The sequence below is a fragment of the Aquarana catesbeiana genome, linkage group LG05 (genome assembly GCF_042186555.1).
Source record: "Aquarana catesbeiana isolate 2022-GZ linkage group LG05, ASM4218655v1, whole genome shotgun sequence".
Classification (NCBI taxonomy): Eukaryota; Metazoa; Chordata; class Amphibia; order Anura; family Ranidae; genus Aquarana; species Aquarana catesbeiana.
Window position 1 is genome coordinate 638,878,546 of NC_133328.1, and position 23,435 is coordinate 638,901,980.

The 23,435-nt window shown below is 44.7% G+C and overlaps 1 protein-coding gene across 1 annotated transcript in view; it reads left to right on the forward strand.

Moving 5' to 3' along the window:
• The window catches only part of LOC141145600 (fucolectin-like), a 156,979-nt gene extending 143,461 nt beyond the window's left edge, over positions 1-13,518 (forward strand). The window contains exon 3 of the mRNA XM_073632426.1: positions 13,084-13,518. Coding sequence (XP_073488527.1) covers positions 13,084-13,339 — 256 coding nt within the window. The 3' untranslated portion in view covers positions 13,340-13,518. The remainder of the gene's footprint in view (positions 1-13,083) is intronic.
• Positions 13,519-23,435: the final 9,917 nt, after the last annotated feature.

Below are 23,435 nucleotides of genomic sequence, written 5' to 3' on the forward strand. Positions count from 1 at the left end.
TTGTGGGAAAGTGAAACTTTTTTTTTTTTTTTTTTTGCATAAAGTTGTCACTAAATGATATATTGCTCACACAGGCCATGGGCATATGTGGAATTGCACCCCAAAATACATTTAGCTGCTTCTCCTGAGTATGGGGATACCACATGTGTGGGACTTTTTGGGAGCCTAGCCGCGTACGGGGCCCCAAAATCCAATCACCGCCTTCAGGATTTCTAAGGGTGAAAATTTTTGATTTCACTCTTCACTGCCTATCACAGTTTCGGAGGCCATGGAATGCCCAGGTGGCACAAAACCCCCCCAAATGACCCCATTTTGGAAAGTAAACACCCCAAGCTATTTGCTGAGAGGCATGGTGAGTATTTTGCAGCTCTCATTTGTTTTTGAAAATGAAGAAAGACAAGAAAAAACATTTTTTTTTTTCTTTTTTCAATTTTCAAAACTTTGTGACAAAAAGTGAGGTCTGCAAAATACTCACTATACCTCTCAGCAAATAGCTTGGGGTGTCTACTTTCCAAAATGGGGTCATTTGGGGGGGTTTTGTGCCACCTGGGCTTTCCATGGCCTCTGAAACTGTGATAGGCAGTGAAGAGTGAAATCAAAAATTCACGCCCTTAGAAAGCCTGAAGGAGGTGCTTGGTTTTCGGGGTCCCGTACGCGGCTAGGCTCCCAAAAAGTCTCACACATGTGGTATCCCCGTACTCAGGAGAAGCAGCAGAATGTATTTTGGGGTGTAATTTCACATATTTCCATGGCATGTTTGAGCAATATATCATTTAGTGACAACTTTGTGCAAAAAAAAAAAAATGTGTCTCTTTCCCGCAACTTGTGTCGCAATATAAAATATTCCATGGACTCGACATGCCTCTCAGCAAATAGCTTGGGGTGTCTACTTTCCAAAATGGGGTCATTTGGGGGGGTTTTGAACTGTCCTGGCATTTTATGCACAACATTTAGAAGCTTATGTCACACATCACCCACTCTTCTAATCACTTGAAGACAAAGCCCTTTCTGACACTTATTGTTTACAAGAAAAAGTTATTTTTTTTTGCAAAAAAATTACTTTGAACCCCCAAACATTATATATTTTTTTAAAGCAAATGCCCTACAGATTAAAATGGTGGGTGTTTCATTTTTTTTTTTCACACAGTATTTGCGCAGCGATTTTTCAAACGCATTTTTTGGGGAAAAAACACACTTTTTTAAATTTTAATGCACTAAAACACACTATATTGCCCAAATGTTTGATGAAATAAAAAAGATAATCTTAGGCAGAGTACATGGATACCAAACATGACATGCTTTAAAATTGCGCACAAACGTGCAGTGGCAACAAACGAAATACATTTTTAAAAGCCTTTAAAAGCCTTTACAGGTTACCACTTTAGATCTACAGAGGAGGTCTACTGCAAAAATTACTGCCCTCGATCTGACCTTCGCGGTGATACCTCACATGCATGGTGCAATTGCTGTTTACGTTTGACGACAGACCGCCGATTGCGTTCGCCTTAGCGCGAGAACAGGGGGCGACAGGGGTGCTTTTTTTTTTTTTTCTTTATTATTTTTCTGCTTTTTTTATCTTATTTTTAAACTGTTCCTTTCATGTTTTTTTTTTTTAATCATTTTTATTGTTATCTCGGGGAATGTAAATATCCCCTATGATAGCAATAGGTGGTGACAGGTACTCTTTTTTGAAAAAATTGGGGTCTATTAGACCCTAGATCTCTCCTTTGCCCTCAAAGCATCTGACCACACCAAGATCGGTGTGATAAAATGCTTCCCCAATTTCCCAATGGCGCTATTTACATCCGGCGAAATCTAAGTCATAAAATGCTCGTAGCTTCCGGTTTCTTAGGCCATAGAGATGTTTGGAGCCACTCTGGTCTCTGATCAGCTCTATGGTCAGCTGGCTGAATCACCGGCTGCATTCTCAGGTTCCCTGTTGAGACAGGAGAGCCAGAGAAAACACGGAAGACGGTGGGGGGGGGGCATTCCCTCCCACGGCTTGTAAAAGCAGTCTAGAGGCTAATTAGCCACTAGGATTGCTTTTACATGAAAGCCGACCGCTGGCTGAAAAGAATGATACCAAGATGATACCTAAATCTGCAGGCATCATTCTGGTATAACCACTCAAAGTCGTGAATGGCGTACCTTAAGACAAAAAAATGGTTAACATTAAAGCACAGTAAACGGTAAAGTATAAAAAATTGCATACCTGAAAAGCAAACATGATAAAACATAATAACAATAACAATAACAATAAAACATTGCAGAATAGAATACAGTAAAAAAGAGCAGAACAATAGAGAGAGAATAGAGAGAGAGAGAACAATAAAACGACAACTATTTTTTTTTTATTTTATATATATATATATTTTTTTTTACACTTTTTTTGTAACTAACTTTTATAACGGTAACCGGTTCCAGGTTCGGGTCTCACAAAATGCGATGGCATCTTGGGAGACCCTGTGAAAGTGTGCCTAGTCTGTGCAGTGCTGTACCCTACGCTAATACTCAACTAGTGAATGGTAGCGTTCAAAACATTCACCAATGCAAAGACCAGGATTGTCAGGACAGGAGGGACAATAATAGCGGGTGTCACGCCTATATCCGCGCTTCCTGCAGACACAACATCTTTTTTGGGGGGTTCGTTGGGTAGGGGTACTCGGGAGGACATAAAGAAAATGCCTCTCATGCAGCCGACTGCATTTGGTTGGGGATGTGAATGGGGGAAGTACAGGCGCTGCAGAAGCGGTGGGTTCCCAATTAGGATTGGCGAATGCAGCAGGAAGGGCATTATGGGCACGACGGGCCTGTGTTTGTCTTTTTGGTGGCAGCGGGACACTACTTGTGCTTGCCACCTCACCAGCTTGAACTGCACTTATGGGACTGGCCACGTCACCAAGTGTTGCTGCAGCGCTGGTTTGACTACGACCGGGGTGTACTAGGCCACTGGTGCTTGCCAGTTCACCAAAACGCTACCAAAAAAACTGTTAGCGATCGCAGGGATCAAGGCCTGACTCTGCGAACGCTGCAGTTATGCGTTTAGTGTTTTGTAAGTGTCAGTGATCGATCGATACTGCACTTGGGTGGGCTGGGCTGGGCCGTGCGGAGGGGCAAAACGCAGGTGCTAGCAGGTATCTGGGCTGATCCCGCTAACACTGCGTTTTTGGGAACCCTAAACTGCTGGGGACGCCAGTATAGATCTGATCGGATCAGATATTGATCCGTTCAGATACTATACCACTAAGGGAGGTGTATGCTGCGTGCGTGGGTGTTAGCGGTACTGGCGCTAACCTGACGCTGCCTGGGGCCGGTGCTTGCCAGTTCACCAAAACGCTACCAAAAAAACTGTTAGCGATCGCAGGGATCAGGCCTGACTCTGCGAACGCTGCAGTTATGCGTTTAGTGTTTTGTAAGGGACAGTGATCGATCGATACTGCACTTGGGTGGGCCGGGCCGGGTTGGAGGGGCAAAACACAGGTGCTAGCAGGTATCTGGGCTGATCCCGCTAACACTGCGTTTTTGGGAACCCTAAACTGCTGGGGACGCTAGTATAGATCTGATCGGATCAGATATTGATCCGATCAGATACTATACCACTAAGGGAGGTGTACGGTGCGTGCGTGGGTGTTAGCGCTACTGGCGCTAACCTGACGCTGCCTGGTGCTTGCTTGCCAGTTCACCAAAATGCTACCAAAAAAATTGTTAGCGATCGCAGGGATCAGGCCTGACTCTGCGAACGCTGCAGTTATGCGTTTAGTGTTTTGTAAGTGACAGCGATCGATCGATACTGCACTTGGGTGGGCCGGGCGGAGGGGCAAAACGCAGGTGCTAGCGGGTATCTGGGCTGATCCCGCTAACACTGCATTTTTGGGAACCCTAAACTGCTGGGGACGCTAGTATAGATCTGATCGGATCAGATATTGATCCGATCAGATACTATACCACTAAGGGAGGCGTATGCTGCGTGCGTGGGTGTTAGCGGTACTGGCGCTAATCTGACGCTGCCTGGGGCGACGCATATCACCGCCGGGCGATCAGGGGGCTAAACCTTTATTCGGTAATAAACGGCGGGTGCCCTGACACTATAAAAAATAAACAAACTAACCAGCGTCAACCGTAACGTTTATACGGTGATCAGTGGTGAAAGGGTTAACTAGGGGGCAATCAAGGGGTTAAAACATTTATTAGATAGTATATGGGGGTCCCTGACGCTATAAAACGCTGACGGCGAACCTAAATATTTACGCCCCTAACTAGCGTCACCAGCGACACTAATACAGCGATCAGAAAAATGATCGCTTAGCGACACTGGTGACAGGGGGTGATCAAGGGGTTAAAACTTTATTAGGGGGGTTAGGGGGGTACCCTAGACCTAAAGGGGGGTAATACTAACTGTCCCAACACTGTAACTGTCACAAACTGACACTATGCAGTAATCAGAAAAAAAAAAAAAACCTGCTGGTGTCAGTTTGTGACGGGGGGGGGGTGATTGGGGGGGATCGGGGGGGGATCGGGGGGCGATCAGGGGGGGGGGATCGGGGTGTTTTGTGTGCCTGGCATGTTCTACTGTGTGTGTGTGTGTTGTGCACTCACATTGATGTCTTCTCCCCTCGGCGCTGGAACGGAAACTACCGAGCCGAGGGGAGATGACATCATTTCCTTTGCTGCTGTTTAGCATACAGCAGCAAAGGAATGTTCCCATTGGCCGGCGGCGATCGCGAGGGGGGGGCCACGAACGGATGGCCTCCCCCTCATCTCGGATCGCCGGGGAACAGAACGGGACCACCTCGGGCACCGGGGGGGGTCCGATCGGACCCCCCACCCGCGGGAGGCAAATCACGTATATGTACGTGATTTTGCCTGCCCGTGCCGCTTTGCCGACGTAAATCGGCGTGAGGCGGTCCTTAAGTGGTTAACTATATGTGTGAGTGATTGGTTCAGTACTTAACGAAGGGGAAAAAGAAAAAGTCAGAAATAAGATCGTGAGTAGAAGTGAGGGATGGTACCTGAGGTACTAGGCACTCCAGCATGGCTAATCGGTGGGTAAGGGTGGGGTATCTCTGACCCATAAGGAGAATTCATCAGAATAGCGAAACATTGACCACGAGGCCCAGGTGGAGGAAAACTGTTCCTCTTTCCCCGCTTCCTGTGCCAACAGACGCTCCAGATCTCTTATCTGGTCCACTTCAACAGCCCATTCTCCCAAGGAAGGCACATCTGCCATTTTCCAATGTCGTGGGATTACTGTCCTAACTGCTGCCAGAAAGTGGCGCAGTACATCTTTTTTAATCGACTTGAGGGGGTCCGGGAGTATAGATAATAGGGCTATCTCTGGTGTGGGCTTGATTGATGTCGCCATTAGCCTGCTGTAAAGATCAAAGACCTTTTGCCATAGTTTCCAGATTGGAGGGTAAGCACACCAGATGTGAAGCATTGTCCCGCTAGAGGACAGGCATCTCCAACACACGTCTGTCAGAGAGGGGTTAAACCGTTTGATATCCACTGGGCATCTGTACCACCTCGTTAATAATCTAAATCCTTTTTCTTGGTTCTTAGTTGCCAGGGAAATCCTATGTGTTAGGATAAAGCTTTTTTGCCAATCAGTGGGGGACATGGAGTGCTGTAGCTCCGTTTCCCATTTCTGTGTATATGTTGGAAGGTCAGGGGCGTATTTGTTCAGTAGTAGGGAATACAACAGTGATACTACATGTATTGGCGGGTCTGGTTGTAGAAGCAGCTCGTCGAAGTCTGATGGGTCGGCCAGTATCTCTGAGATGGAGGGGAAAGTACGTATGCATGACATTATTTGACCCTTTTGTAACCACGATGTTGAGGGCCCTGAGTCCGTCCGAAAGGGTATGTCCGTTCTCAAAGATGGGTCAGCGCGTAAGACGTCTATGGCTATCCCTACTCCAGGGTCCAAATCTTAACTTATTTGCTGCTGGGGGGAAGGCTGGAGTCCCAAAGAGAGGGATCATTGGGCCCTGGATTCACAATTTACTCGCTGAGATCATGCGGTCCCAAATCTGGAGTGTTTGATGAGTAAGAGCAGTAGAAAGTATGCTGTCCCCACGCCGAGCCGTAGGAGTCCACGGCAGGGAGCAAAGATCAACCTCATTAAGATGTTTCTCTAATTGAACCCAAAGTTTGGAGGAAGAGTGGTGGAACCAATCCACTATACGCATGAGTACCGCTGCCTTATGGTATATAGAGGCATCTGGGACCCCCGCACCCCCCCTGACCTTCGGGAGAATCATTGTGTCATGTTTTATCCTGGGGCGACGTCCCTGCCATATGAATTTAGAAAAGATCTGACGGAGCCTTTTAAAGAACAAGGTGGGGATATGGATAGGAATGGTCTGAAAAAGGTATAGGAATCGAGGGAGAATGTCCATCTTCAAGACATTCACCCTACCCAACCAGGAGAGCTGTTTAGAGGCATATGTGGTCAGATCTGCTTGAATTCTAGTAAGTAGAGGGGTGAAGTTGCTGGAGAATAGTTGAGATGCAACTGTTGGAATACGGATTCCTAGATAGCGGATAGATGTGGAGCTTGTCTTAAAAGGGAAGGAAGTCGTGAGCTGTTGGAAAGCCGCTGTTGAGAGTGAAATGTTGAGGATTTCTGATTTATTAAGATTAACTTTAAAGTTACTAACCTCTCCATACCTCTGAAACTCCTGCATAATGGAGGGTAGGGAAACTTGCGGTTGGGTTACAAATATGAGTAGGTCATCAGCAAATAGGGCAATTTTAGTGTGTAGTGGGCATATACTAACACCATGTATGGCCGGATTGTTTCTAAGGGCAATGGCTAGGTGTTCCATGACAATCACATAAAGAATGGGGGACAAGGGGCAGGGAACCGTTTAGTCTAATCCTAGCAGAAGGAGATGTGTAGAGGGACATTATTCTGGAGATCATGTTTTGGCCTAGACCTAGTTGTTGTAATGATAAGCGGAGAAATTGCCAGTCGACACAGTCGAAGGCCTTTTCCGCATCGACTGTGAGAAGGCACAATGGGATATTGTGGACCCGAGCATAATCCGCAATGAGGAGTGTTTTTAGGGTGTTGTCGCGCGCCTCTCTTTCACTCACAAAGCCAACCTGGTCTAGGTGTATTAAGCGGGGTAACAATGGTTGCAACCTATTAGCTAATATTTTCGCGTACACCTTTAGATCTACTCCTTTTAGCGAAATAGGTCGGTAATTAGCACAAACAGTCAGGTCTTTGTCTGGTTTGGGGATGAGGGTGATATGTGCCTCTAAGGTTTGTGGCGGGAACACTGATCGTTCAGAGATGGAGTTAAATACTTTTGTTAAGAAGAGAGTAAGAAGGGGAGCAAATTGTTTGTAGAATTTTGGAGTAAAGCCATCAGGACCCGGGCTTTTACCAGATGGGGTAGAGGCAATGGCATGGGCAACCTCGTCCTCCGAAATCGGGGCCTCAAGGTCCTCTATCATTTCGCTGTCAAAAGTGGGTAGTGCAGTTTGCTCGATGTATAAGGCTTGTGTTTCCGCTGTGGTAAAGGGAGGTTCAATGGAGCTCGTTGTAGGTATATTATATAGGGATTGATAAAAGTCCCGGAACACGCGTCCCATCTCAGAAGGTGATGAGACAATTTTCCCAGAACTGTCCCGTATATGGGGTATAAAGGTGTTAGGTTGTTTGGTGTGAAGGGTGCGAGCCAGGGATCTACCACATTTATCTCGAAATTTGTATTGATGAAAGGCTAATTTGTTTGCAAACGTGCGGGCTGATGCCTCATATAACTCTTTAAGCTGAGTGCGAGCGGAAGAAACCTCCGCATGCACTTCCACCGTCGGGGAGCGTTTATGAGTAGTTTCTAGCGTCCTAAGCTTGTATACTGCCGTAGCTATCGCAGCTGAGTGTTCTTTTTTCCTGCAGGCACCCATTTGGATAAACTTACCCCGTAATACCACCTTTAATGCTTCCCATTTAATGGGTGGTGAGGTGTCATCATCCGCGGCGTCTTCTTCCCTTCTTCTCCTCGGGCCGCTGTGCATCCATGGCATGGAGGGAGGCTCCCGCTCTTCTCTTCATCTTCTTCTTTTCATCTTCTTCTTTTCATCTTCTTGTCTTCATCTTCTTGTCTTCATCTTCTTCTACAGGTAGCTTTAGCTGAGCACTGTGCAGAGGACGCACTACACTAACTTGTAGCTTTAGCTGAACACTGTGCACTACACTAACTTGTAGCTTTAGCTGAACACTGTGCAGAGGTCGTACTACACTAACGTGTAAATAATATAGCTGCCTGCGGTAGTGATAGGATCAGGAAAACACCACCAACCTTCTACAGGTAACTTTAGCTGAACACTGTGCAGAGGTCGCACTACACTAACTTGTATTTTTAGCTGAACACTGTGCAGAGGTCGCACTAAACTAACTTGTAGCTTTAGCTGAACACTGTGCAGAGGTCACACTACACTAACTTGTAGCTTTAGCTGAACACTGTGCAGAGGTCGCACTACACTAACTTGTAGCTTTCGCTGAACATTGTGCAGAGGACGCACTACACTAACTTGTAGCTTTAGCTGAACACTGTGCAGAGGTTGCACTACACTAACTTGTAGCTTTAGCTGAACACTGTGCAGAGGTCGCCCTACACTAACTTGTAGCTTTAGCTGAACACTGTGCAGAGGTCGCACACACTAACTTGTAGCTTTAGCTGAACACTGTGCAGAGGTCGCACTACACTAACTTGTAGCTTTAGCTGAACACTGTGCAGAGGTCGCACTACACTAACTTGTAGCTTTAGCTGAACACTGTGCAGAGGTCGCACTACACTAACTTGTAGCTTTAGCTGAACACTGTGCAGAGGTCACATTAAACTAACGTGTAAATAATGTAGCTGCCTGCAGTAGTGATAGGATCAGTAAAACACCACCAACCTTCTACAGGTAGCTTTAGCTGAACACTGTGCAGAGGTCGCACTACACTAACTTGTAGCTTTAGCTGAACACTGTGCAGAGGTCACACTATACTAACGTGTAAATAATGTAGCTGCCTGCGGTAGTGATAGGATCAGGAAAACACCACAAACCTTCTACAGGTAACTTTAGCTGAACACTGTGCAGAGGTCGCACTACACTAACTTGTAATTTTAGCTGAACACTGTGCAGAGGTCGCACTACACTAACTTGTAGCTTTAGCTGAACACTGTGCAGAGGTCGCACTACACTAACTTGTAGCTTTAGCTGAACACTGTGCACTACACTAACTTGTAGCTTTAGCTGAACACTGTGCAGAGGTCGAACTACACTAACGTGTAAATAATGTAGCTGCCTGCGGTAGTGATAGGATCAGGAAAACACCACCAACCTTCTACAGGTAACTTTAGCTGAACACTGTGCAGAGGTCGCACTACACTAACTTGTATTTTTAGCTGAACACTGTGCAGAGGTCGCACTAAACTAACTTGTAGCTTTAGCTGAACACTGTGCAGAGGTCGCACTACACTAACTTGTAGCTTTAGCTGAACACTGTGCAGAGGTCGCACTACACTAACTTGTAGCTTTAGCTGAACACTGTGCAGAGGTCGCACACACTAACTTGTAGCTTTAGCTGAACACTGTGCAGAGGTCGCACTACACTAACTTGTAGCTTTAGCTGAACACTGTGCAGAGGTCGCATTACACTAACTTGTAGCTTTAGCTGAACACTGTGCAGAGGTCGCATTATACTAACTTGTAGCTTTAGCTGAACACTGTGCAGAGGTCACACTAAACTAACGTGTAAATAATGTAGCTGCCTGCAGTAGTGATAGGATCAGTAAAAAACCACCAACATTCTACAGGTAGCTTTAGCTGAACACTGTTCAGAGGTCGCACTACACTAACTTGTAGCTTTAGCTGAACACTGTGCAGAGGTCGCACTACACTAACGTGTAAATAATGTAGCTGCCTGAGGTAGTGATAGGATCAGGAAAAAACACCACCAAAATTCTACAGGTAACTTTAGCTGAACACTGTGCAGAGGTCGCACTACACTAACTTGTAATTTTAGCTGAACACTGTGCAGAGGTCGCACTACACTAACTTGTAGCTTTAGCTGAACACTGTGCAGAGGTTGCACTACACTAACTTGTAGCTTTAGCTGAACACTGTGCACTACACTAACTTGTAGCTTTAGCTGAACACTGTGCAGAGGTCGCACTACACTAACTTGTAGCTTTAGCTGAACACTGTGCAGAGGTCGCACTACACTAACGTGTAAATAATGTAGCTGCCTGCGGTAGTGATAGGATCAGGAAAACACCACCAACCTTCTACAGGTAACTTTAGCTGAACACTGTGCAGAGGTTCGCACTACACTAACTTGTATTTTTAGCTGAACACTGTGCAGAGGTCGCACTACACTAACTTGTAGCTTTCGCTGAACATTGTGCAGAGGACGCACTACACTAACTTGTAGCTTTAGCTGAACACTGTGCAGAGGTCGCACTACACTAACTTGTAGCTTTAGCTGAACACTGTGCAGAGGTCGCACTACACTAACTTGTAGCTTTAGCTGAACACTGTGCAGAGGTCGCACACACTAACTTGTAGCTTTAGCTGAACACTTTGCAGAGGTCACACTACACTAACTTGTAGCTTTAGCTGAACACTGTGCAGAGGTCGCACTACACTAACTTGTAGCTTTAGCTGAACATTGTGCAGAGGTCGCACTACACTAACTCGTAGCTTTAGCTGAACACTGTGCAGAGGTCACACTAAACTAACGTTTAAATAATGTAGCTGCCTGCGGTAGTGATAGGATCAGTAAAACACCACCAACCTTCTACAGGTAGCTTTAGCTGAACACTGTGCAGAGGTCGCACTACACTAACTTGTAGCTTTAGCTGAACACTGTGCAGAGGTCGCACTACACTAACTTGTAGCTTTAGCTGAACACTGTGCAGAGGTCACACTACACTAACTTGTAGCTTTAGCTGAACACTGTGCAGAGGTCGCACTACACTAACTTGTAGCTTTAGCTGAACACTGTGCAGAGGACGCACTACATTAACTTGTAGCTTTAGCTGAACACTGTGCAGAGGTCGCACTATACTAACTTGTAGCTTTAGCTGAACACTGTGCAGAGGTCGCACTACACTAACTTGTTAATAGGATCAAAAGAAGACCAGCAATTTTCTTCAGGTAGCTGTAAATACTGTAACAACACAAGCCTGCTTTTCAGTAGGAAGATAATAACAGGAATGGATCTAGCTAAACTGAATACAGTATATATATATATATATATATATATATATATATATATATACAACACCTGGGATGCATATATATACGCAAAACACTGTAAGTGCAGCTAACTGACTGACTGTCCTGCCTAATCTATCTAACTTAAATCAAATGACACTGTCTGTCTCTTTCTCTCTCTGAACGCCGGAACACACTACACAGGGCCAGCCGTGCAGGCGGCCTTACATAGTGTGGGGCGTGTACTAAACCCCCTGAGCCATAATTGGCCAAAGCCACCCTGGCTTTGGCCAATTATAGCTCTCTCTACAGACGGCACTGTGATTGGCCAAGCATGCGGGTCATAGTGCATGCTTGGCCAATCATCAGCCAGCAATGCACTGCGATGCCGCAGTGAATTATGGGCCGTGACGCGCCACTCGAATATGGCGCGAACGGCCCATATCGTTCGCAATTCGGGAATGGGCGAACAGGTGATGTTCGAGTCGAACATGGGTTCGACTCGAACACGAAGCTCATCCCTACTCCCTAACCATATAGTTGGTTATTTTTATTTGCCACTATATAGAGATATTTAAGAATAAATTACCTTTTTTTACTTTACATATTAAAGCGATTGTAAAGCTTTGTTTAAAAAAACAAAAGAAAAACAAACATGTCATATATACCTACTCTGTGCAACGGTTTTGCACAGAGTGGCCACGATCCTCCTCTTCTGGGGTCCTCCACCAGCGCTCCTGGCTCCTCCCCACATCAAGTGTCCCCACGGAGAAGCGCTTTCCATCGGGGCACTCGTGCAGGCGCGCTCCCCTGTGCTGCTGCTGATTGACAGCAGTGGGAGCCAATGGATCCTGCTGCTATCAATCTATCCAATAAGGACTCAAGACACTGGCTGGAGCTGGTGTACACATTCCCATCACTGGAACGATCGAGTTCAGGTAAGTAAAATGGAGGCTCTGGGGGGGTAGAATGCATGAAGGTGAAAAACCGTGAGGGTTTACAACCCCTTTAACTAAATTATCCACCACACTTTTTTTAAGAGGTTATTATCCGATTAATCAAAACAACAAATGGGCCAACTAATCGTTTATGAAAATAATCGTTAGTTGCAGCCCTAGGCTACTGGTGCATGCTGGAGGATATAAATAATTTGGACAGGCCATATGCTCACTTTTTCCTTGGGCTTCAGCCTAAGGAGGTGCTGCTAGATGGAGCAATGTTGTTAGGCCCAATAGCCTGGTTTTGGGCCTAATGTGTGCTAAAGTGGTCCTAAAGCTGTCCTGCCTGGTCTGGAGGAAGCTGTGCCAAAAAGGAGACACCGAGGAAATTCCCTTGCAGGAGAGAGCTGGGAAGATGGCTGGTCCCCTAGAAGGGCCTGGGGACATACTTGGAGGATACACTAAAATTTGGGAATGTACTTACGGTGTTGCCAGGTTGGCTTAAAGGTTCTGACGCGCAAGCTGTACGTTGATCTGGAGAGTCTCTAAGTCATCTGCTATGGTACCTGGGACCCCTAATCCTCACCTCCTTGACTGTTATTTAAGAAAACTTTAAAAAGACAAGTGACTGGCGCCCAATATCTTTTCTCGCCCCCTCCCCCATTTTAGCCATGGACTCGACCCTGAGGGTGAAATGCTGGCCCGCCCCTGCCTTTGGTGTTGCTATCCTGCCTTTGGGGTGTTAGACGGGTTCTACTCTGGTAAAATAGGGGATGTTGGTGGTAACATGACTGACGCATTTAACGTGCTAAACCATAGGAGGATTTATCACTCAGTTCTTAGACGGGGACAAGACTTCCTGGAAGAATTGTACTGCTCCATAGAGGTGATACTCATTGCCCAATCTCCTTTTCTATCTCTCCAGGTGCAAAAAGGTCACAGATGTCTCCAAACCTCGGATCTCTCTGTGCTGCAGCGGGATGTCGGGTCGATACATCAGTGTGGTGATCCCTATCAGCTTTGAATACCTGGCACTGTGCGAAGTGGAGGTTTACGCAAAGGAGAAGGTGGCCATGTATGCTGGTAACATCGCATGGACAGTTATCTCCGCCAATGTTTGGAGCACATCAAATGTGATTATTTTCCTACTTCTGTACTACTTTATAATGAACCTTCCCTGAGAGAAATATAGGGTCTGCACTTGGTGTTGGCTCTTTTGGAAAATGTTGGCTGCCTGGCTGTTTTGTTGGTTTCTGATTTTCATGTCATACAGTTCACTTCCTTTAACTAGAATCCATAGTTGGAAAGGTTAAATAAAGACTCTAGTCCAGTTCAGCATGTATGTGTTCTCATATCCTTGTATTAGACATGTGTGGTTTGTTTATTCAGAATCAAAATTCGTGGTAATTTTCGTTATTCAGGGTTTTAGATGTATCCGGATTTCTGACTTGCTAACGAATTTGAACAAATTTGAAATGACAAAACGAAATTTAGTCAAAAAGTGAATTTGAATCCAATTAGAAAATTAAATCAAAATATAAACATATTGCAGATTTCCTTCAAAGACTACGTGTATTAGTATAAGAATGTATATGGTTTTGGGGGGGACCCTACGCATTTTTATTTTTTTTTGTGAATTTTTAGCCGGCAATTTTTTTTTTTTTACATTCAGCTGTCAGGGGGGAAGCCCCCTGACAGCTGATGACACATCGGTTGTTAAGGATGTTTAATCAATAAACAAACAGGAACACAACAGTTCACAATTTGGTAATTCTTTGGGAGAAGAACACATTAATACTTCAATTTCCAAAAGTCCTGGTAACTATCCCGGCAGCTGTCCCAGTAATTCACAGGAGGGGTGCTGTGGTGCTACTCACATATATTCATCCCATAACACTGCTCAACTCAGCCTCCTTTGGTCCAAAACCTCCTCCCCCAAGCTCCAGGGGGAGCTCTCTCGCTCAGGGGGACATCTTCTTTTTTTTTTTTTCATTTGCTGACATCCCACAGATAAGGGCAGAGAGGCGAGCCTAATGCCAGAACCCATCTACTAAAGGAAGAACCCACCAAATAAATGAGAAAGTCTAACTCACTCTTGCCTACATGTAACCCCAAAACAGGGGTCTCCAAACTTTGTAAATGAAGGGCCAGGTTACTTTCCTTCAGACTTTAGGGGGGCTGTGCTGTGGTCAGTGGGAGTATAAAATGTCCTGAAGTCAATGGGAGTAAACAATGACCCATTTTTGGTATTGGGGGAGGAATACTGTCCCATCATTGGTGTTAATGAGAAAAAAGCGTCCATTGTTGGTGTCAGTGGGGGAATAGTGCCCCATCATTGGTGTCAGTTAGAGGAATAGTGTCCTATAATCGGCGTTAATGAGAGGAATAGTGCCCCATCATTGGTGTCAGTGGGAAGAATAGTGCCTCATCGTTGTTGTCAGTGGGAGAAATAGTGCCCCATCATTGGTGTTAGTTAGAGGAATAGTGTCCTATCATCAGCGTTAATGAAAGAAATAGTGCCCCATTATTGGTGTCAGTGGGAGGAATAGTGCCCCATCATTGGTGTCGGTTGGAAGAATAGTGCCCCATCATTGGTGTCGGTTGGAAGAATAGTGCCCTATCATTGGTGTCTGTTGGAACAATAGTGGCCCATCATTGGTGTCGGTTGGAAGAATAGTGCCCCATCGTTGGTGTCAGTTAGAGGATTAGTATCCCATCATTGGAATTGGGGAAAGGAAAATCACTCCATTATTGGTGTCAGTGGGAGGAATAGTGCCTCATCGTTGGTATCGGGGGGGAGGAATAGTGCCCTATTGTTGGTATCAGGGTCAGGAATAGTGCCCCATTGTTTGTGTCAGCGAGAGGAATAGTGCCCCATGGTTGGTGTCAGTCGGAGGAATAGTGCCCCATCATTGGTGTCAGTGACAGAAATAGTTTCCCATCATTGGTGTCAGTGGGAGGAATAGTGCCCCATCATTGGTGTCAGTGGGAGGAATAGTGCCCCATCATTGGTGTCAGTGGAAGGAATGGTGTCCCATCACTGGTGTCAGTGGGAAGAATAGTGCCCCATCATTGATGTCAGTGGGAGGAACAGTGCCCCATCATTGGTGTCAGTGACAGAAATAGTGCCCCATCATGGTGTCAGTGGCAGAAATAGTGCCCCATCATTGGTGTCAGTGGGAGGATTAGTGCCCCATCATTGGTGTCAGTGGGAGGAGTATAGTGTGTACTTGTCTCAATCCAGAGCATTAAGTGTCAGTTCTCGCTGCAGCATTATTACTCTGCTATCTGCATGAATCACTTCTGACAAGTTTTCCTGACACTAACAGAAAAAAGGTGACAGGGGAGGGTGCTCCAGCATGCAGCCTGTGGTTGAGATCCTCAGCTCTGTTCCTGTGTGCTGTGTGAAGGAGGTGTGTCCCTTTCCTCCAATCAGTTCTCAGAGCTCCCCTCAGGGAGCTCTGCAGAGTGTAACCTCAGCTCTCAGCCCCCTTTTTTCTGAAAGCTCAGACAAGCTGTATAAATTATAGACTTTGAACAGCTGTAGAGAGGAGAGGGCTAAACAGGTACAACTTATGTAGGAGGTTTTGTTTCATCTCTGTGTATCACCAGTCACTTCACTGGGTATATGGAAGAGGTACAACCACTATAAAGACTTACAAGGTACAGTATATCATATGCGATACATCTCTGCAATACGTGCACGTTTATCACATTTCATCCCCACTTGGCATCTGCGCCATTTCTGACATTTCTCACATAAATATAAGAATCTCCATGTTATTGCTAAAAAAATTACTTGGACCCCCCCCAAACATTGTATAAAATGGTTGATGTTGCAATTTTTTTGATGTTACACATTATCTGTACAGCGGTTTATCAAACTCACATTTTCAGGAAAAAATACACTGTAATACATTTTACAGAAACACAATAGAATACCCAGTGTTTTGGTAAAATATAAAAGATAGTGTCACAACAAGTAAATAGATACCAAACATACCAAACATGTCATGCCTTAAAATTGTGCATGCCTGGGAATGGCGTCAAACTACGCTACATTAAAATCTCCATAGGCGACGCCTTGAAAGCTTTTACAGGTTCCCAGTTTAGAGTTACACAGGAGATCTGCTGCTAGAATTATTGCTCTCACTCTGACATTCATGGTCATACCTCACAATAGACGTGCACTGCCGAAAAATGTGTTTCTTTTAGTTTTAGTTTAATTAGCTTTTGTTTTTTTTCATGAATTCGTAAATTATCGAAAATTCGATAATTCGGAAATCAGTAAATTCGATAATTCGGAATTCGCAAATTCAGAAATTTGAAAATTTGGAAATCCGAAAATCCGGAAATCCGAAAATCCCAAAATAAGAAAGAAAGTCAGAAAATCTGAAATAATAACTAGCTAACTAATAATAACTAACTATTAAATGATAGTTATTGGAATTTCCTTTCAAATTTTGCTTTTAGTGAACGTAACAAATACAAATTTATCTGAAGTTATAAATTATCCAAAATAACGAATGCGGCACCTAAACAAACGGAACAAATTAATAATAAATAATAATAATAATAAAAAGTAATTTGTTACGTTCCATTCGTTCAGATAAGGCATTCATTATTTCGGATAATTTGTAACTTTGGATAAATTCATATTCGTTACGTTCATAAACAGCCAAACTTGAAAGGAAATTCCAATACCTATAGTTTAATAGTTTAGTAATAGTTAAGTTATTACTAGTTATTATTTCTGATTTTCGTTCTTTTGAATTTCGAATTTCCGAATTTTCGGATTTCCGAAATTTCGAGTTCTCGAAATTTCGAATTTCCGAAATTTTGAATTTCCGATTATTCTGAAAAAGTTGTTAAACGGGTTTTTGTTAATTTGCATATTTCTGAATTAAACGATTTTGTCGAAAAATTTGTTAAAAAAATGAATTCGGAACAAAACGAATCGCACACGTCTACCTCACATGTGTGGTGCGATCACCATTTACATATACATGCAGAACCTATGTATGCATTCACATTTGCATGGGGGGACTAGGGGGGGGCACTTTAAATTATTTATTTATATATTTTTATTTAAATTTACTTTTTGATACTTTTTCTTTCAAACCTTGTTTTTTATTGAACTTTATTGATATCACAAGGGATGTGACAGGTTGTCTTTATGGAGAGATCTGTGGTCTATTAGACTCCAGATCTCTCCTGGACTGAGATCAGTTTGATTGGGTGCTTTATAAGCCAGTAAACGCTTCTTAACTACTTAAGAGGACCGAGCCTCTTTTTGAGATCTGTTGTTTACAAGTTAAAATAATTTTTTTTGCTAGAAAATTACTTAGAACCCCCAAACATTATTTTTTTTTCAGACACCCTAGAGAATAAAATGGCGGTCGTTGCAATAGTCTATGTCACACAGTATTTGCGCAGCGGTCTTACAAATGCATTTTTTGGGGGGAAAAATTACACTTTTTTGAATAAAAAAAATAAGAAAACAGTAAAGTTGGCACAATTTTTTTTTTATATTGTGAAAGATAATTGATACCTAACAATGCATGCTTCAAAATTGCGCCCGCTCGTGGAATGGCGATAAACTTTTAAAAATCTTAAAAATCTCCATAGGCGACGTTTAAAACATTCTACAGGTTACCAGGTTAGAGTTACAGAGGGGGTCTAGTGCTAGAATGTTTCCTCTCACTCCAACGATCGCAGCAACACCTCACATTTGTGGTTTGAACACCGGTTTCATATGCAGGCGCAACTTACGTGAGCGTTTGCTTCTGCGCGTGAGCACGTGGGGACGGGGGTGCTTTAAAAATTTTTTTTTTCTTTTCCCCTGTCTATTGAAAAAAATTTTTGGGTCACATTTATTCCTTAACCGCTTGCCGCCCGCCGGCTGTCATATAACGGCCAGGTGGCACGGCTCTCGTTCTGGGAGGGCATCATATGACGGCCTTCTATTTAAACAGGGAATGTGTGCGATCGTGTGCGCGCATCCCTGTTTCTTCGGTGGCGGCGTGTCACAGAAACACCGCTCGCCACCGAGGGGGGTGAACGGCCATTGGGCATGGCTGTTTACCCTAAGATCGGCCGTGATGAAGTCACGGCCGATCACAGGTGGTACCGCCCCACTTTGCATGGCGCATGCGTGCGATCTTGAGCGCGCTTCGCATGCACGTCAGTGGCGGCGTGTTCCCAAGAACACTGCTCATCACCGACGCTGGTAAACAGCCATTGGCCGGCGGCTGTTTACCACGTGATCGACTGTGATCCTTTCACAGCCGATCACTAAATGTCAACAAACCGCGGTAACGAGATGTTACCAGGTTCTCCTTCTCACACACCGATTGTGTGTGAGAAGGAGATTGCGGTAACATCTCGTTACCGCTTACAGTGTACACCAACACACACTTCCCCCCCAATAAAGAGGACCTGTCACCACCCATAAAAGTACCTGTCACAGTTCATCTGAGTACCTGTCAGTCCATATGAGTACCTGTCACAGTCCATCAGAGTACCCGAGTACGGTCACAGTCCATCAGAGTACCCGAGTACCTGTCACAGTCCATCTGAGCACCTGAGTACCTGTCACAGTCCACATGAGTACCTGAGTACCTGTCACAGTTCATCTGAGTACCCAAGTACCTGTCACAGATCATATGAGTACCTGAGTACCTGTCACAGTCCATATGAGTACCTGAGTACCTGTCACAGTCCATATGAGTACCGAGTACCTGTCACCGCCCTTTAGAGTACCCGAATACCAGTCACCAGCACTTTAGAGTACCCGAGTACCTATCTGTAGCCCATCAGAGTAACCGAGTACCTGTCACCAGGCCATCAGAGTACCCGAGTACCTGTCACTAGGCCATCAGAATACCCGAGTACCTGTCACAGTCCATATGAGTACCGAGTACCTGTCACCGCCCTTCAGAGTACCTGAATACCAGTCACCAGCCCATCAGAGTACCCAAGTACCTATCTGTAGCCCATCAGAGTACCCGAGTACCTGTCACCAGGCCATCAGAGTACCCAAGTACCTGTCACCAGGCCATCAGAGTACCCAAGTACCTGTCACCAGGCCATCAGAGTACCCGAGTACCTGTCACCAGCCCATCAGAGTACCCGAGTACCTGTCACCAGCCCATCGGAGTAATTGAGTACCTGTCACCAGCCCATCAGAGTACCCGAGTACCTGTCTGCAGCTCATCAAGTTACCCGAGTACCTGTCACCAGGCCATCAGAGTACCCGAGTACCTGTCACCAGGCCATCAGAGTACCCGAGTACCTGTCACCAGCCCATCAGAGTACCCGAGTACCTGTCCTCAGCCCATCGGAGTAACCGAGTACCTGTCTCCAGCCCATCAGAGTACCCGAGTACCTATTTGCAGCCCATGTCTCATAGAATATATGTTGGGGTGTTTGCTTTCCAAAATTGGGTCATTTTGTGGGAAATTCCATTGTCTTGGTGCTCAAGGACCTTCAAAAGTGTGATAGGTAGAAATGAGATGTGTAATTTATGCTCCTAGAATGTCTGAAGGTACTACTTCAATGTTGGGCCTCTGTATGTGGCCAGGCTGTGTAAAAGTCTCACCACATGTGGTATCGCCATACTCAGGATGAGTAGCAGAATGTATTTTGGGGTGTCATTTTTGCTATATACATGCTATGTGTTAGAAATAGCTTATAAATTGACAACTTTGCAATTTTTTGTATTTTTTTCCACATTTTCCAAAAACTTCTGGAAAAAATGAACCATTCAAAAGACTCATTATACGTTGGGGTGTTTACTTTCCAAAATGGGGTCATTTTGTGGGCGTTCTCATTGTCCTGGTGCTCCAGGGCCTTCAAAAGTGTAATAGGTGGTTGGGAATGAGATGTGTAATTTATGCTCGTAGAACGCCTGAAGGTGCTACTTCAATGTTGGGCCATTGTATGTGGCCAGGCTGTGTAAAAGTCTCACATATGTGGTATCGCCATACTCGGGAAGAGTAGCAGAATGTATTTTGGGGTGTAATTTGTTGTATGCATATGCTGTGTGTTAGAAATAACCTGATAATTTGACAATTTTGTAAAAAAAATCTTCATTTTACAAAGAATTGTGGGAAAAAATGACAACTTAAAAAAACTCACCATGCAACGTACCTAATACCTTGAAATGTCTACTTTCTAAAAAGGGGTCATTTGGGGGGTATTTGTAGTTTCCTGACTTCTTAGTGTCTCAATAAATGAGATTTACCTGATCTTCTAAAGGCCTGAATAGATGTGATCAATTTTCAGTGATTGGCACCATAGTTTGTAGACTCTATAACTTTCACAAAGACCAAATAATATACACTGATTTGGGGTTTTTTTTTACCAAAGATATGTAGCAGTATAAATTTTAGCCAAAATTTATGAAGAAAAATTATTAATTAGCAAAATTTTATCACAGAAACAATGAAAAAGGCATTTTTTTCACAAAATATACGGTAATTTTTTATTTATAGCACAAAAAATAAAAAACCCACTAGTGGCGGGGACCACTGGGGAGCGGCGAATCCACCGCTGAGACCACTTTTATCTGAAAGCGGACCGCCCACTGTTTAAAAAATACCGGGGTTACGGCAGCTATCTCCTGCCATGACAAAGGTATTCCACTTCAAACAGCCGACGTAAAAGGATGGCGGGTGGTCGGCAAGTAGTTAACAAACAAACCAAAAGTGATGGAATCCCTGTCACTTCCAGCTTCTGACGTCACAGAGGGGGGGGAACAACAGGAGTTTCTCTCACTCCTTCTAATGCATCCGATGCGACATGTCACATTGGTCCCAGGTTCTCCAGTGGGTCGATAGAGCCTGGGAAAGGCAGCAGGGGGAAGGGGGGGACCCACTTCCTCTTCCTGGAAAAGTAATTACGTGTTTTTAGATCACTTTTACAAAAAATGATATCAGGATCATGGGTGCAGCCATGGTCCTGGTATCACAGCTTGTTCCCTACGATGTATGGGTCATTTCTGATGAGAGGAAGCTGTTGAAGACCCTGATTAGGGATGAGCCAAACACCCCCTGTTCAGTTCGCACCAGAACTTGCGAACAGGCAAAAAAGTGCTAATTTTAAAGGCTTACATGCAAGTTATTGTCATAAAAAGTGTTTGGGGACCTCATTCCTGCCCCAGGGGACAAGGATCAATGCAAAAAAAAGTTTTAAAAATGGCCGTTTTTTCGGGAGCAGTGATTTTAATAATGCTTAAAGTGAAACAATAAAAGTTTAATATCTCTTTAAATTTCATACCTGGAGGTTGTCTATAGTATGCCTGTAAAGGGTCGCATGTTTCCCGTGTTTAGAACAGTCTGAAAGCAAAATGACATTTCAAAAGAAAAAAAGTCATTTAAAACTACTTGCGGCTATTAATGAATTGCCGGTCCGACAATACACATAAAAGTTCATTGATAAAAACGGCATGGGAATTCCCCACAGGAGAACCCTGAACCAAAATTTAAAAAAAAAATGACGTGGAGGTCCCCCTAAATTTCATACCAGGCCCTTCAGGTCTGGCATGGATATTAGGGGGAACCCCGGCCAAAATTTAAAAAAAATGGCGTGGGGTCCCCCTCAAAATCTATACCAGACCCTTCAGGTCTAGTATGGATTTTAAGGGGAACCCTGCGCCAAAATTAAAAAAAAAAAACGGTGTGGTGTCCCCCCAAAAATCCATACCAGACCCTTATCCGAGCACGCAACCTGTGTGACGCTTCTCTCTTCATCTTCTTCTCTACATCTTCTTGTCTTCATCTTCTTTTTAGGCCGCTCCACATCCATGTTGGCATGGAGGGAGGCTCCCGCTTTGTGACACTTCTCCTCTTCAGACAGTTCTTAAATAACGGGGGGGGCACCCAGTGGCCCCGCCCCCTCTGACGCATGGTGACTTGACGGGAATTCCCTGTGGCATTCCCCGTGATGCCACAGGGAAGTTCTGTCAAGTCACCGTGCGTCAGAGGGGGGCGGGGTCACCAGATGGCCCCACCCCCCATTATTTAAGAACCGTCAGAAGAGGAGAAGCGTCATACAGTGGGAGCCTCCCTCCATGCCATCATGGATGCAGAGTGGCCCGGAGAAGAAGGGAAGAAGACGCCGACGCCGAGGAAGATGCCGGACGAGAACACCGGAGGAAGAACCAGAAGAACAGAAGAAGAAGATGGAAGAAGAAACTGAAGGAAGATAGAAGGTAGAAGAAAGAAGAAAGAAGAAGCATTTAAATAAAGGATTTATTAAAAACTGTCTCTTGTAATTTTTAACATTTTTGACACTTTTTTAGTGAAATGGTAGGGGTACTGTACCCTCCTTACCATTTCACACAGGGGGGAGGGCCGGGATCTGGGGGTCCCCTTGTTAAAGGGGCTTCCAGATTCCAATAAGCCCCCCACCCGCAGACCCCCACAACCACCGGCCAGGGTTGTGGGGATGAGGCCCTTGTCCTCATCAACATGGGGACAAGGTGTTTTGGGGGGCTACCCCAAAGCACCCTCCAAATGTTGAGGGCATGTGGCCTGGTATGGTTCAGGAGGGGGGGCACTCTCTCATCCCCCTTCTCTTCCTGCGGCCTGCCAGGTTTTAAAAAAAATTTGGCTGGGGTTCCCCTTAATATCAATACTAGACCTGAAGGGCCTGGTATGGAATTTAGGGGGACCCCCACGTCATTTCTTTTTTAAATTTTGGTTCGGGGTTCTCCTGTGGGGAATTCCCATGCCATTTTTATCAATGAACTTTTATGTGTATTGTCGGACCGGCAATTCATTAATAGCCGCGAGTAGTTTTAAATGGGTTTTTTCCTTTGAAATGTCATTTTGTTGTCAGACTGTTCTAAACACGGAAAACATGCGCCCCTTTACAGGCATACTATAGACACCCCCAGCTATGAAATTTAAAGGGATATTACACTTTTATTGTTTGACTTTAAGCATTATGAAAATCACTGCTCCCGAAAAAAATGGCCATTTTTAAAACTTTTTTTTGCATTGATCCATGTCCCCTGGGGCAGGACCCAGGTCCCCAAACACTTTTTATGACAATACCATGAATATAAGCCTTTAAAATTAGCACTTTTGATTTCTCCCATAGAGTTTTAAAGGGTGTTCCGCGGCATTCGAATTTGCCGCGAACACCCCAAATTGTTCGCTGTTCGGCGAACTTGCGAACAGCCGATGTTCGAGTCGAACATGAGTTTGACTCGAACTCGAAGCCCATCCCTAACCCTGATACAGAAAAATACCCAATCTGCCAGAAATACAC